Source organism: Labrus mixtus, chromosome 24 (genome assembly GCF_963584025.1).
Source record: "Labrus mixtus chromosome 24, fLabMix1.1, whole genome shotgun sequence".
NCBI lineage: Eukaryota > Metazoa > Chordata > Actinopteri > Labriformes > Labridae > Labrus > Labrus mixtus.
In genome coordinates this window covers 6,883,034-6,896,871 of record NC_083635.1, presented here as the reverse complement: position 1 = coordinate 6,896,871, position 13,838 = coordinate 6,883,034, and the positions used below count along the sequence as shown (strand labels likewise).

The window sequence follows — 13,838 nt, the reverse complement described above, 5'->3', positions numbered from 1 at the left end:
AACATCCCTAGCAGGGACCCTTTGCAAAGCTCCCAAAAAGAATCGAGTGCAAGTCTAGACTTTGAGCCTTCAGTCTCTTTTCGTGGCCAAACACGTGAAAGGGATTATCTCCAATAATGATATCGAATAATAAAACGCTGGCTGTTAATATTCTATTTTAAAGTACAAAGTCATCATTAACTACTAAACATTAAACATTAACCAACTCAATGATAAGGTGCATGCTGGCAGTGGTCTGTGACTCTGACAAAGGTGTGTCTTCGTCTGATGGATGTCTTTAATAAAGGCTTGTAACAAACATCGTGAAGTCAGCTGCAAATAAGGACTATACTTTTAAGAAGTGACAATGCTTGACTCTGCAGGACTGAGCTTTGTAACATTGCTGTCAGTGGTCGGAGCAGCCACAGTAGAGAGGTAAGTGTTGTTCTTAAAAATGTCATACTGCAGGCTGGAAAAACTATTCTATGGGAGGCTAACCTAACACGGGTGGAATTAATTCATATTAGAATATTATTAGAATTATATTAGAATTATGTTTGAAGTGCATTAAAGGGCAAAATAATACACTAACACATTCTTAACTATAATGAGCTTTCTTTTAATCAACACCCTTGTACCACAAGCTGACAGGTAGACTGATACCTAGAGTTCCTGTAAGGACTTTTTAGCTTGTTCTGAAACAAAGTTAAACTATAGAAAGCAAGCAGCACCGAATGGGCCCTTGCACCTTGTGTTACTTAAAAAGTCAAGGTGATAGTGCAGAAGGGGTAAATAAATGTTCTACATTCAGCTGTGTGCACAAAAACTTCCGGCCACCCCTGCACAAGACGGCACCCAAAGTTGGGCCACCCTAAGTCCAAAAAGTCTGGAGACACCCCTGGCTATAGGCTACATTTTCAAATGTCTTCCCTGTGATCTTAGCTAGACTGCGGATCTCAATTTAGTCGCTGACATGGTTTCTCTCAAGGGAGCCAATGATTACTACTTTTTGAGTAAGAGGAATGGTTTTCATGCAAACTTCAATGTCTGGACACAAACACATATCTTTTCTTGTGTTTTTGTTGGTTTTGTGACAGAGTGGAGTACGACTACTTCAGATACCATCCCATGGGAGAGGTCAGAAAGCCCTAATCATTGTTCCAAAAGTACTCTTCTTTGACAGGCAACTCTACAAATACAGTTTCTGATGTGTAACAATGCAACTCTTTATAGATCTCTAACTGGATGGCTCAGATTGAGGAGGAATATCCTGAGATTGTGACCGTCATGGAATATGGACAAACCTATGAGAAGAGGACTATTAGCCTGCTGAAGGTTAATCTTTATGTTAGCAGTTACCAAAAGTATACTTGAGTATATTCTTATTTAGTGTGCTTTTATGTTGTATAGTAGCTTAAAAAGATTAAATTCCAACATGTCTACCAGATTGGCGTTGATACAGGAGAAAAGAAGAAAGCTATCTGGATGGACTGTGGTATTCACGCCAGGGAATGGATCGCCCCCGCCTTCTGTCAGTACTTTGTCAAACAGGTAAGAGACGGGCCATCTTTTCAAAAAAACACTTTGTCTGAATTTTAACTTCTTACATACTTACTGTGTTTTTTCTTTGCTTCTTAAATAAGATCCTGGATGCATCCAAGAAAGACCCAAAAATGGAGGAGATGATGAAGAACATGGACTTCTACGTCACCCCTGTTCTCAACATGGACGGCTACATCCACTCCTGGGTCAACGAATCAGTCAGTGCTTCATTAAAGTAGATATTTACCAAATTACTTTTCCAGGTTTCTGATTGGTGTAGCAGGAAAAAGACCCTTAGCCATTTTATGTAACACTAAATTCATATCATGATTTTTAAAAAGCATCCATATTCATCAACTGACTTTAATGACCTGTTTAGACTCGACTTTGGAGGAAGAACAGGTCGCCAGGACCCGACGGCTGTGGATGTTACGGCACCGATCTCAACCGCAACTTTGATGCCAACTGGGGAAGTGAGTCTTACTTTTATTATGATACAGTTTGGACTGCCAGTTTTGACTTTGTCATTGTAACTGTACAGCTATGGAAAGTTATGAACAAAAGCTATAGTCCCCTAAGCATGTGACCAGAGTTCGACTTCAACCCAACCCCCTTAAATGCATGCTTATATTTTTCTGCTAGTTGCAACTGTATGCTGACATGTCATACTTACAGCTAATTTCTGCTGCCCCCAGTGGCCACAAATCTCTTAATGCACCTTTAAGCATTACCGTTCCTAGAAATTCACACTGAGGATTTCTTTAAAAGTTGTGTTAGAGCAAAGGTGAAGCTGTGAGTTTAAAAAAATGTGTGGAAAAAGAGTGTCTCTTATTCGTTTATTTCAGGTTATGATAATTCCGCTTTTTTTTTTTTTTTGCCATATGTTTATTCACAGCTGTGGGAGTATCACACAACTGCTGTGACATTTTCTACTGCGGCACCAAAAAACTTTCCGAGCCTGAGGCCCAGGCCGTCACTTATTTTGTAGGAACCCGGAAGGAAGACTTCCTGGTTTTCCTCAACATCCACTCCTACGGCCAGCTGCTGCTGTTTCCTTATGGACACCCAAACTTCACCGCCGCCAATGACAAAGAGCTGGTATCTACTTCTACTAAACACAGTGATGCCTGCGTACACATTTCTTACATGACCATTATGCGTTTTTAAATATAACTGAAAAAATATGGATTTGTGCCATATGGATCACTCCACATCTTACTGATTGTATGTCATGTTATTTCAGCACCAATACCAGTATCTGTATTGGCCCCATACCTGTCTCTATCTCACACTGCCTAAAATGCAGTATGGGTATCGGTTACCATTATTCCCAAGAAACAAAATGGTTTTAGGTCAATTATTTTGAAAAAGTCAGCAAAATGTCACCAATGGGTGTTATTCAACCGATATTATGGATATCAGCCAATACTCAACTCTAAGTACCGGAAATGGAATCAATATAGGGGAGAAATAATGGTATTAGAACCTCCCTAATTGACTTAACTTTGCTACTATTGCCTGGCCAATCAGACGTTCAGCCCTGCAGGAGCTTGAGGCCCTACCCCAAAAGTCACTAGACCGTCAGAAAGTACATAACCGCTAGTAGGGTCTAGATTATCTACCAGGAACTACACTTTAACCAAAATGACCACAGTTCTTGGGGATAGTTTCTGCAGTCGAAACGGGGTTTTTGACTCAAACCTATTGCCTTGACCCTCAGATGGATGTGGGTGTGGCTGCAGCAGACGTCATTAAGAAAGTCCATGGGATGAACTTCACTGTTGGAGCCTCAGCAGACGTTTTGTGTAAGTCCTTCACAGCACATCTTTATTTACACACACACGTGTACTGTATTAGTTTCAGCTGTGCTGGCAGCACAACTCTAGGGATGAGCACCCAATTTTTGTACACAATATCTCAAACGTTTGATCCTTTGGAACGAGAGTTTTGAAGACTTTTATGGTCTTTCATGGACACTGGTTACCTCTCTGAAGTATCGATGCTTTTGTCTTTCTACAGATTCGATGTCTGGTTCTTCTATAGACTGGGCTCAGATGCAGGGGATCCCCTACGCCTTCATCTTTGAGCTCAGAGATAACGGGACGTACGGCTTCAAACTTCCTGAAGATCAGATCAAGCCAACCTGCGAGGAGGCCTACGAGGGAGCCCTGCACATCATCACTTACGCCCACGACAAGACCTTTAACAGTGCTGTGGCAACCGCTGCTGCAACCTTGTGGACCTTACTGTTAGCTGCTGGTGTCACCAGCACCAACCTCATGTGAGGAGAAACTAAATATATAGCACATGGGAAGAAGCTGGTCAAATGTCTTTCACCCGAGATGATTTGCATTTTAATGGCTGGCAGGGAAGCTTTTTGGGGCCGGATGTGGCCCGCAGGCCGCCAGTTGATGGTCACTAATCTAAAGTAAATATCATGATATGAGACATCATCATTTTGGCACCAAAGAGCCCAAAAAAGTAAAATCTTGTAGCATAATTGTTGGCCTTAATGTGGCAAAGAAAAACTTTTTTTTTTGCGTCATTTTCATAAAATTTGTTATGAATGCAACAACAACAATTCATGTCATGACATCCTAAAGCAGAAACTTTTCATCAACGGCATTTGAAGCCATTCATAGTTTTAGTTTGAAAAAATACCAGCAAAGCTGTCAAAGTGTTTCAATACGGGGCGCAGGTAGCCTAGTGGTTAGTGTGTACTGAGGATGTACTGAGGCTATAGTCCTAAAAACAAGTGGCCCCAGTACGTATCCACCTCCTTCCCTGCATCGTCATTCCCCACTCTGTCCCTGATTTCCAACTCTATCCCAAAATAAATCTTAAAAAACAGTACTTTGATACTTTTTTTATACCACATATTTTAAAACGATACAATCTGTTATCTTTGAATGATCCATAGTATAAAAGGGTACCAAAACAATACAGCTCTTCAGTAACATTTGAACACACATGTGGGATTATATATCTTAGAAACAGACAGAGCAGAGGAGGTGACACTGCCTTAAATGCACAACTACTACTGTATTGAAACGTTGCAGCGTTGTATTTGTGCGCATTTTAGACAGTGAGCAGGAGTTTGCTTGCAACTTTTGGCAACTAAAAATGAGAAACTAAGCAATATGTGGTGCCTAGGTATTCTGTTTTTGTTGCTGTAGTATTGGAAAAGTTATCAATAGCATTTTATTTTATAATAGTATTGTATGGAAGTGTAAAATTCTGGTATGGCGCCAACACTAAAACATATCATTACAAAAAAGAAAGGGGGAAAAATGTAAACAATTCACTGATGTGAAACAAGAGGTTGAGTTTTGGAAGAGGTGTGATTGATAAAAGATTCCCAATGTCATTTGCAGATTCAGTGTTGAGTTTCAGTGTTGAGTTTCAGTGTTTGTTACTTTGTCACTGAACGGCCGGAAGCCTTGAAGTCTCAGCCCGGCGAGCGGCAAAAAGAGCTGCTCCTCAGGAGGAAACTGGTCCCACCGCGTCCATGTCCAACCTGGGAGGCAGAGGAGAACCACACATTTTGTTATTGCTCACGTCTGAGGTTTTTGTGACACATTATTTTGTTTTGTTTGACTTTGCATACCCTCGTTCTTCTCCGGCTCCAGGTTCTCGGGCTCTCCTGACTGCTCCCTGTCCAGCTCTCCTCGCATGATTATGGTGACGTAGTGGTACTGCTCCTCCAGTCTGATGGAGTTCACCACTGAGGCAAAACGCACATTCACCAAACGCACACCTGCTTCCTCCAGCACCTCTCTGTGAGCACACTCCTCCCACGTCTCTCTTTATAGTGACACAAAAATGAGTGTTACATGCACATGACAATTTTCCCCCTGCTTAACAGCCCAATAAAAATGTTGAGTACATAAAAAAAAAACATGTGTAGACTACTACAACTCCTAAATTCAGTGGAGCTTTTACTTTGAAAATACATGTTTTTGTGAATGAGTTATGAATGGGGTATGTTAACTACCTGGCTGGTTACATACGGGTTACATACCCAAACTCCAAGTGGCCACCGGGGAGCTGGTACGTTCCTCTGCCCATGGCGCTTTTCCGTTTTCCCAGGAGAACACAGCCCGGGTGGGCTACGTCCGTAACCAGCACCCCTACCCCAACACCTGGACGTTTCACAACTTTATTGGACATATTAGTAAACAACTCCTAAATGTAACACAGTTCGCAAAACAGACCACAGACGCGGCGGACTTAGCATTTCCGCCGGGAGGTACACCAAGAGGATGCCCTCCTTTGCACTTCCGCCTTCGCTTTCTAAAAAAAAATATATATATATATCAGGCCTTGACTTACTCTTACTTCCGACCATGAGTTTCTTGAATGGTCGTTACAAATTGAAAAGGAAAACATATATACAATTAGAAATAAAATATCATGTAAGAATTTGATAAACCACATTAAACTGTTTAAATGAATTTGGTAGGCTATCGGTGAACCCTCTTGTCAACTAAAACTATTTTTATAAATTATGCGTCAATGGCAGAAACTCTTTTGATCAGTCTGCTTTACATTAATGAGTAAAGATTCTTACTGAAAAGCTCTAACACCAGAAGGGGTGCAACAGTGCCACCTAGTGATAAATTGTGTTTAGTATTCATTCTAGTTAAAGGCCTACAGTGAATAGTAATTTAAACAGTTCTGTTATAGTCTCTGAAAGCTAAAAGTGGGGAGGTTAAGTTTTTTAAATCCTTTGTTATATTTCTAGATTTGATATTGTATGTGGGTTGTTAGCAGTTCCAAAGACACATTTACCCTCCAAAGCAGCCTACACATTCATTATTATGGCATGTTCTCCTGATAATTCCTCTCTACTATGATTGTACGATTTTAAATGGACTTTACAGTACAGTATGAGAACCATTTTCACAAGCAATTGATTGAAGTCATTTTTTGCTACCGGTTCGATTAAATGATAAAATGATTAGTCCATTCACACCTTTTCTATCGTAGCATTAAGCAGTTTCCCACCGACACCCGTTTTCCCCGCTAGACCTGCCCGGTGGCTCTGGCCCCACCCTGTTCACCTCTCCCTGCTCTCACCTGACAGAGAAACAGCATTTTCCTCCTGTGAGTCCCCAGCAGAAGCTTCCTCTGGATCTTTCTCTTCCACTGCTGTGCTTCTTATTTTTGGATTCCTGTTTACTATCTCTCTCCGCCTTTGATTTCCGCTTGCTGTTGTGTCTGAAAGTGCCGCCATGAGTTCTAAGATGTGGACAGAGGAGCAGTTCAACTGCCCTGTGTGTTTGGATCTCCCCAATGATCCAGTCACCATCCCCTGTGGGCACAGCTACTGCATGGCTTGCATCAAGGATTACTGGAGCAAGGACGACCCAAAAGGGAACTACAGCTGCCCCCAATGCCGCAAAACCTTCAGCCCCAAGCCCTCCCTGTCCAGGAACACCATGCTGGCTGAGGCTGTGGAGCAGCTCCGCAAAGGGGCCCTCAAAAGTGAAGTGCGGGAGTCAATGCGAATTGCCCGTGGGGTCGCTTCTTCATCTAAACCAAAACCCAAGCTCGCCTCCTCCGCAGTCCTGTGTGACATTTGCAAAGGGGAAGAGCGAGCGGCGGTCAAGAGCTGCCTTGTGTGCATGAGCTCCTTCTGCCAAGCCCACCTGAAGCCCCACCAGACCAAGAAGAGCCTGAAGCAGCACGAGCTCATCGGACCCACCAGTAACCTAGCTGAGAAGATCTGCACCCAGCACAAGTACTTGCAGGAGTTCTACTGTCGTCAGTGTAAGATATTTGTCTGCTGGCTGTGTACCAGCGACATACACAAAGGCCACGAGTGTGTGTCCACCAAGGCTGAACGCTTGGAGAAGCAGGTAAGCAAGAAATGATGCTGCACTGGTTTCAGGTACCAGATGAAAGGCTCCTGAAATGATCCAAGACGTACCCTAAATACCACTGTATACTAATCCAACATCCAACGTCTGATAGGAAAGATAAATCCCCTTTTCTATAAGTGACAAAGTCTTATACAAAACAGGGACAAAAGTTATAGGCTCATGTGCCCATTAACAGTTTCCCATGGCGTCCATTTTTCCTCTGATGTCATCGTGTGCACATGCTTATAATCAAATCAAACAAGTCTTGAATATTCCCAGCATCCTGGCTAATTTGCAATTGAAAAAAAATAATAATAATAAATAAAAAATAATAAAAAAATCTAGTGATATCTGTTTATAATAAATGCAAAAGAACACATTTGATATCCTGTAAGCTACAGTTTCCACTGCAAACATTAGCATTAGCAACTCACTTGCTGCGCTTACCTTTTAACTCTAAAACACTTATTCAAATCAAATTTCCTTAAAGATTCATCCATCTCCTGTCGTAATATATCACTATCACACGGTTACATTAGCTAGAAAATGTTTTTTTAAAGCTAATGCTAGCTCATGTTTAATGGTAGCTAATGTAATGGTATTCATGGTCTTTTCAGTTGCTGGCCAGTCCAAAAGTGGGGCAATGATAGCTTTGTGTCAGAATATTCAGATTGTTAACTATTTTGCATGAGAAGTTACATGAAGGATAACGCAAGTAAGAGGCACCCTAACTAGTTTCAAATGGTTTTACCTGAGCTAAAAAAAAAATAACCATTATGGATCTTTTAAATAAACAAAGTAGAGAGAAGGAATACAACGGAAAGACCTGGAGTTTCTTTAAAGTTTTCTGTTGAGTAAGACACTGAACTGAACCCCAGCAGACGCCATCCAGTGCGGTTGCGCGTGCACATGCTAGCTAGCTTTCTAGCTAACACACAGCTGGAACCATGGGGAAATAAACATTTTAAACAATTTAATTCCAATTTGCTTTCTGTCTAGACACACAATGCTAATACCTAACAAACTATGACTAGTTAAATTGAGCTTGAATTGTTTAATAATGAATATAACATCTTAAATCAGATAGATAATGTGTTGAGAATTGGCAACAATCATGTACAGTGTAACACCCGTTCTGCTGACTGTTCATTGTTCTGTGTGACGGGTTGCTCTTTCAGGTTTAGTCCACTCTTCTTTTGTATCTAACTTTTGCTCCAGCCAGGTTGAGGACATTCCTTACTACATTCCTGTCCATTCAAATCGCTCCACCCACCGATGTTGTCTTCCCAGTCACGTGTACAGCTGCTGCCTCCTTGTGCTTTTGTTTATCTGAGTCATTTGTTTTGGACGCTATGTTTTTCCTTTGTAGAAAGCGCTGTCCGACATGCTCTCAGAAAATCAACAGAGGCTGAAAGAAAGAGAGCAAGAGTTTAAAGACCTGAAGAAGGTGATGGACGTGATGAAGGTTGGTTGGCGGAAATTTGCGTTCATTTGCACCAAAGTTTTTTAAGATAGATAAGAAACGTCCTGCATTTATATCAGTTATTTCAGATCAATTCAAGAAGGCCTTGTGTATGTATTTTTGCATACCGGAACATGACCATCAAAATGTCTTTCCCTCCGTCCTTGCAAAGAGTTCTACACTAAGGGTGCATGGTGACATGGAGCAGGCTCTGTCCGAGCTGCAGCACTCAGTGGAGCGTCTGCAGGAGCTGCTGGAAGAGGTGCTGGATCAGGCGGGCCAGGAGAAGATGGGCCAGGCTCAGGAGGTTTACGACAGCCTGGAGGCTGAGATCAAGGAGCTGAGGAGGAGGGACACGGAGATGAAGGACCTGGCCCGCTGCGAGGACCACATCCATTATTTGCAGGTATGGAAAGCTCAGCGTGGGCTTGAGCTGGCTGGAACTGCAGGCGGGGCTTTGCTAAAGACATGGTAGTTCTTACATGAAGCAGCAGAAATAATTGACAATGCAATGTCTGCCGCTTGTGGGTGGGGGTAGAGTCTTTTTTTCTCCGCATGACTGAACACATAAAAAAGGATTGTTGTCTACAGATGATGACATTTCCAAAATTAAAAGAAAAATAGTCAAGAAAGGTTGAGAAAAGCCGGTGTTACATGCAGTTACTACTTATCACCATAGGGGGCGCCAAAGAGGGGGGGAAAAGTTTTATTTTCCCCTATAAAATGTGACTTCTTTTTCCTCCAGACTTGTGATTCCATGTGCAGTCCCCTGGAGTCGGGAGACCTGCCCGCCGTGGTGGTCAATCCAGACGCTTCCTTTGAGCCTGTCCGAGACGCCATCTTGGACCTCAGGGAGAAAATCGAGGACATGTGCAACAATGAACTGGGCAAGATCACCAAACAAGGTCTGTGAAATGACGCCTCTAATCACTCTGCTGCCATTGTGTTTTGTCCTGTTTTTGTGGAATTTTATCTTCATTTATTGTATTTTTCTGTTCTCTTCCAGTCAATGACACAACACTGTTCACTTTGGGTGACTGTAAGTTGCTAACATTTTTTTAACATAAGCATGGAAAAAGTTTGACCTTCTTTTAATATTCTTAAATAACTTTCATTCCATTTTTTTCTTATTTAGCCAACCGGTCAGGACACAAAGGAGGGATTTTTAAATGTGAGTTATAATTTTTTTGTTTTTAAATGTAACTTTACGACTACAAGTACCATGATTCTAAAACTCATCAAAGAACTCATTCCTGATTTTACCGCTTTCCTACAGTGTTTTCAGGCCTGGGATCTCGCAGCACAAACAGCCGTTCTTCAGGTACGTTCTGTTTTTTTTGTTTTTATATTAATTTTATCGACCATCACTGCATCTTTTCTCTTGATTAGCTTTAAAATAAATAGTGTAATTAAAAATAATTTATTTCACATTTCACAGCTGCCATACCCAGTATCTCAGTTGGAGCAAGAAGCACGGACAGACGAGGACTTGGTATTGTGCATCAGTGTTCATTATTTCATAAAAACAATTTCATATGCAGCCCTTGTAACAAAAAACCCCATCATTTTTAGGTATAGGCCACAAAAGTGCGGACGTGAGGAGTAGAGACTCACCAAGAGGTGAGACTTTTTTGTGTGTGCAATTAAAACCCTTCCTTAGCTCACTTCTAATCTGCGGTGTGATGAGTCTTTACCACAGATACAGAAGTAAAAAATGTGAAAATTATACTTCTTCCTTGTTGCAGATAGAGGAAATACAAACTCGCCTAGACTTCGAGACAGACTAAGAACAGAGGAAAGAGATACTGGTAGGTATTTTTTTTGCTTTTGACTAGCTCCAATTTCGAAACACAAACTTCCTGGTAATGAGGTGGCTGCTGCTTCCTGCTGCAAGAAACCGTGTTCATGTCAACACCTCATACACTAAAAGTGAAGAAATAGAATTGTGTTATGAAGGATAAGAATTTTAAAGCTGCTCATATCACAGCATTATTAGATGCAGTAGATACACAGTACGCTTGGATAGTTGGTTGGCTTCTCTAGGTCAGCCACTCTGTCTTTCTTCCCAGCTTGCTAAATGTATTAAATATTTGAACAATAATGAACATTACCCTGTAATACATCATGTTATAAATATCTTGGCTATAGATGCTGTTGCTAACTGGGATTTCATACATGCAACTCATTTTGGCGTACCACAGGGTCTTGGTCTGGGTCCTATCGAGTTTTAAGACATTTTGTTATGCACTGTGGTCGCAACCCCAACATTGATTGAACATCTAACATGTCTTCTGTAATAGCAAGGGAGAGCAACCACAGACCCAGCCCCAGACCTAGTCCCAGACCCAGCCCCACTCCCAGCCGCAGAGAGTCTCAGTCCCTCTGGAGCAGGTCCAGTCAGAGCCAGGCTGCCTCTCAAGCACCAACTCCAACTCCAATCCCCGTCAACCCGACTCCAGCTCCAGCAGCTGCACCAGCATCAACTGGCGGTACAATATTCACCTTTAAGACAACAAAAACTCATAAAAAATTCTGCCAGCACCTGGCAAAACTCCATCTCTCCTTTGTGCTTTTCTTCAAATAGGATCGGGTTTCAGTCGGATGGCATCCATTAGCAGTCTCTTCCGCTCTCATCGGCGTGGCACCAACCCGGCTACACCTGTCAATAACCCACCATCTGTTGGAGGAAACCAATGTAAGTACTTTTAGTATCCATGGAAACAATTAATCTTGGCTCCTTTTATACTCTAGGATACATTCAAATGGGGAATTTCCATTTAAATTATTAATACATTTCTCAACCTGAATAAAGCCAAATTGCATGTTGTTATGCTCAAAGTTGTCTAAGTGTGTGACTTGTGTTCACTCAACAGGGGGGATGTCTTCTCTGCCGGAGACACCGACAGTTGGTAAGAGAGCTGTCTTCATATAATATTAAATTTGCATCTTTTGGCTGATTTCCACATTAAAGCTCCTGTGAAGAACTTTGGTTTGTGTCGATGTTGGCGCCCCCCTGAGGACAAAGTGAGACTATGGAATCTCTTTTCTAAATTTGGCCGATAAATGTTTACATATTTTTTTTTTTTTCGGTCATAAAGAAGCATTAGTATTCATTTTTAGTCTGTTTCACAACCAAATAAAAACTCCGTACAAGAGCTTTAAGTCCTGTAACTTGAACATATTAATATGTATGATACTGATGGTTCTAACATTGTTTTCTACCTTGACAGTTAACCCCAGTCTTTTCTTGGACTCACCTAGTCCTACCACCATGATCCAATCTCCTGTGTTCCCTGCATGTAAGTAAATGTAACTTTATCCTCACTGTTTGTTTATTATGGGCAAATAACATCACAGAAAAATGTAATTCCCCTAATGTAAATAAAGTTACTTAATTGAAATGTGTCAATTAAAAAAATTCAACCTTTTTTACACATTAATGAGTTTGTTTTTCCAGTAAGGGAACTCAGCATTACCAGCATCCAGGCCCCAGAGCCGAGGGCCAGAGAGGAGTTTCTACAGTGTGAGTGTCAATGTTTATAATTTAAGATGTTTTAGATAAGTCCACTACCGTCCATGTTTACTCCAAAGACACTGGAAAGAAATGCATGCATAATAACAAATTCTGTTAAATTCAACCCTCTCTTTCCTAGACTCTGTGACCTTGACCCTTGACCCCAACACAGCCCACAGACGTCTGGTTCTCACTGAAGGCGACACCAAAGCCACTCTTCAAGGGGCGGCGCAACCTTACCTCGACACCCCACAGCGTTTCGACGGCTGGACCCAGGTGATGTGCCCGAGCCCACTGTACAACGAGCGCTGTTACTGGGAGGTGGAGTGGAGAGGGCGGGGCTCTTCCATAGGCGTAGCATACGGGGCGTTGAGCAGGAAGGGCTCAGATGCGAGATCCGGGCTGGGTTACAACGCCCAGTCCTGGACCCTGGAGCTGTCGGACACCTGCTGCTCGGCCATGCACGACAACGAGAAGAAGGACATACCGGTCACCTACTCCCCCCGCCTGGGTGTCTACCTGGACCTGTCTGCGGGGACGCTGGCGTTCTACAGCGTGGCGGAAAACTTGACACACCTCCACACATTCCGCGCTAACTTCACCCAGCCGCTTTATGCTGCATTCGGGGTCGGCAGCGGAGTTGGTGTCGGTCTGGATTTTGCCCTCGGCCAGTTCAGCTCCAGCTCTGACAGCATCAAGATCTGTCCAATGTGAGGGTTCGAGTCATCTTCTACGAGTCATCAAAATAACGCAGCAACATGAAAGTGCACAAGATGATCAAACTCATTGGAAGCACAATGACTGAATGTTTTGGATCAGTTTGCACCTGATCTCTCTTTTTTCACATTTTAAAAGCACTTAGTGAAATGAGTTTCTATTCCATAAAAAAGCAAACATTGCATTGTTTACAGCTATGCTAGCAGCTCATGGAAATGTCAAGTCTGTTAGTGGGTTGACAACTCTTGTCCAGATTAAATTCAAATAAAAGGAAATATTGGGACACTAAGCATCCCTGTGTTAGTATACTGATGTTATTATAAAGTTCCAGCATTGCTGTGTCTGTAAACTCATAGATTTGTTCAATTTGAAATTTTAACAATCTTAAAATTTTTGAGTGGGGTGGCCTAACTGGGGTACTGACTTCAAGGAAAATACTCGCAGCCTTTGCAAAAAAAAAAAAGGCCTAATAGTTGGTTTTGACATAAGTCCCATGTCTGACATGGCAAATGGCCAATTCAAGTTTAGAATTTTTGGGGTGGCCAATTAGATTTCTAGGGGGCTCCATCCCATGACACCCCTCTGATACGCCCCTGTCCATAGTTTGTGCAAGCTAAGAAAATACATCAGTAAGTTTATTATTCAGTAAACACCCAGCTGTATCAATCCCAGTCATTTAATAAATAGATCTGTTTGAATCTTTTCTCTTTGTGCATTTTTGGGGAAACAATTTCTGTTAGTAATAATAAATTAGTGGACA

The 13,838-nt window shown here is 42.0% G+C and overlaps 3 protein-coding genes across 3 annotated transcripts; 2 read left to right on the top strand and 1 right to left on the bottom strand.

Annotated features, from left to right (window-relative positions):
• The first annotated feature begins 250 nt into the window (after positions 1–250).
• LOC132959661 (carboxypeptidase O-like) lies at positions 251–4,462 on the top strand. Its single transcript, XM_061032841.1, has 9 exons — positions 251–414; positions 1,077–1,116; positions 1,213–1,314; positions 1,426–1,530; positions 1,623–1,739; positions 1,901–1,994; positions 2,417–2,619; positions 3,242–3,326; positions 3,541–4,462. The coding sequence occupies exons 1-9, from the start codon at positions 347–349 to the stop codon at positions 3,804–3,806; spliced, it is 1,080 nt and encodes a 359-aa protein (XP_060888824.1). The 5' UTR covers positions 251–346; the 3' UTR covers positions 3,807–4,462.
• nudt15 (nudix (nucleoside diphosphate linked moiety X)-type motif 15) lies at positions 4,373–5,769 on the bottom strand. Its single transcript, XM_061032842.1, has 3 exons — positions 5,543–5,769; positions 5,129–5,325; positions 4,373–5,038 (listed from the first exon to the last, which is right to left on the bottom strand). The coding sequence occupies exons 1-3, from the start codon at positions 5,689–5,691 to the stop codon at positions 4,911–4,913; spliced, it is 474 nt and encodes a 157-aa protein (XP_060888825.1). The 5' UTR covers positions 5,692–5,769; the 3' UTR covers positions 4,373–4,910.
• A 703-nt stretch (positions 5,770–6,472) lies between these two features.
• trim25l (tripartite motif containing 25, like) lies at positions 6,473–13,363 on the top strand. Its single transcript, XM_061032604.1, has 16 exons — positions 6,473–7,382; positions 8,755–8,850; positions 9,020–9,253; positions 9,593–9,752; positions 9,854–9,886; positions 9,983–10,018; positions 10,124–10,168; positions 10,286–10,339; positions 10,420–10,467; positions 10,593–10,655; positions 11,148–11,336; positions 11,432–11,542; positions 11,721–11,756; positions 12,078–12,146; positions 12,305–12,370; positions 12,501–13,363. The coding sequence occupies exons 1-16, from the start codon at positions 6,756–6,758 to the stop codon at positions 13,073–13,075; spliced, it is 2,442 nt and encodes an 813-aa protein (XP_060888587.1). The 5' UTR covers positions 6,473–6,755; the 3' UTR covers positions 13,076–13,363.
• The last annotated feature ends 475 nt before the right edge of the window (positions 13,364–13,838 follow it).

Bases quoted from the DNA above. Each gene is read 5' to 3' on its own strand.
- LOC132959661 (XM_061032841.1), top strand. From the start codon at position 347: ATGCTTGACTCTGCAGGACTGAGCTTTGTAACATTGCTGTCAGTGGTC. The intron at 1,117-1,212 runs GTCAGAAAGCCC...AACTCTTTATAG, and splicing joins GATACCATCCCATGGGAGAG to ATCTCTAACTGGATGGCTCA. The intron at 3,327-3,540 runs GTAAGTCCTTCA...GTCTTTCTACAG, and splicing joins AGCCTCAGCAGACGTTTTGT to ATTCGATGTCTGGTTCTTCT.
- trim25l (XM_061032604.1), top strand. From the start codon at position 6,756: ATGAGTTCTAAGATGTGGACAGAGGAGCAGTTCAACTGCCCTGTGTGT. The intron at 11,757-12,077 runs GTAAGAGAGCTG...CTACCTTGACAG, and splicing joins GCCGGAGACACCGACAGTTG to TTAACCCCAGTCTTTTCTTG. The intron at 12,371-12,500 runs GTGAGTGTCAAT...TCTCTTTCCTAG, and splicing joins CAGAGAGGAGTTTCTACAGT to ACTCTGTGACCTTGACCCTT.
- nudt15 (XM_061032842.1), bottom strand. From the start codon at position 5,691: ATGTCCAATAAAGTTGTGAAACGTCCAGGTGTTGGGGTAGGGGTGCTG. The intron at 5,326-5,542 runs GTATGTAACCCG...GTCACTATAAAG, and splicing joins GGTGGCCACTTGGAGTTTGG to AGAGACGTGGGAGGAGTGTG. The intron at 5,039-5,128 runs GTATGCAAAGTC...TCTGCCTCCCAG, and splicing joins GGAGCCGGAGAAGAACGAGG to GTTGGACATGGACGCGGTGG.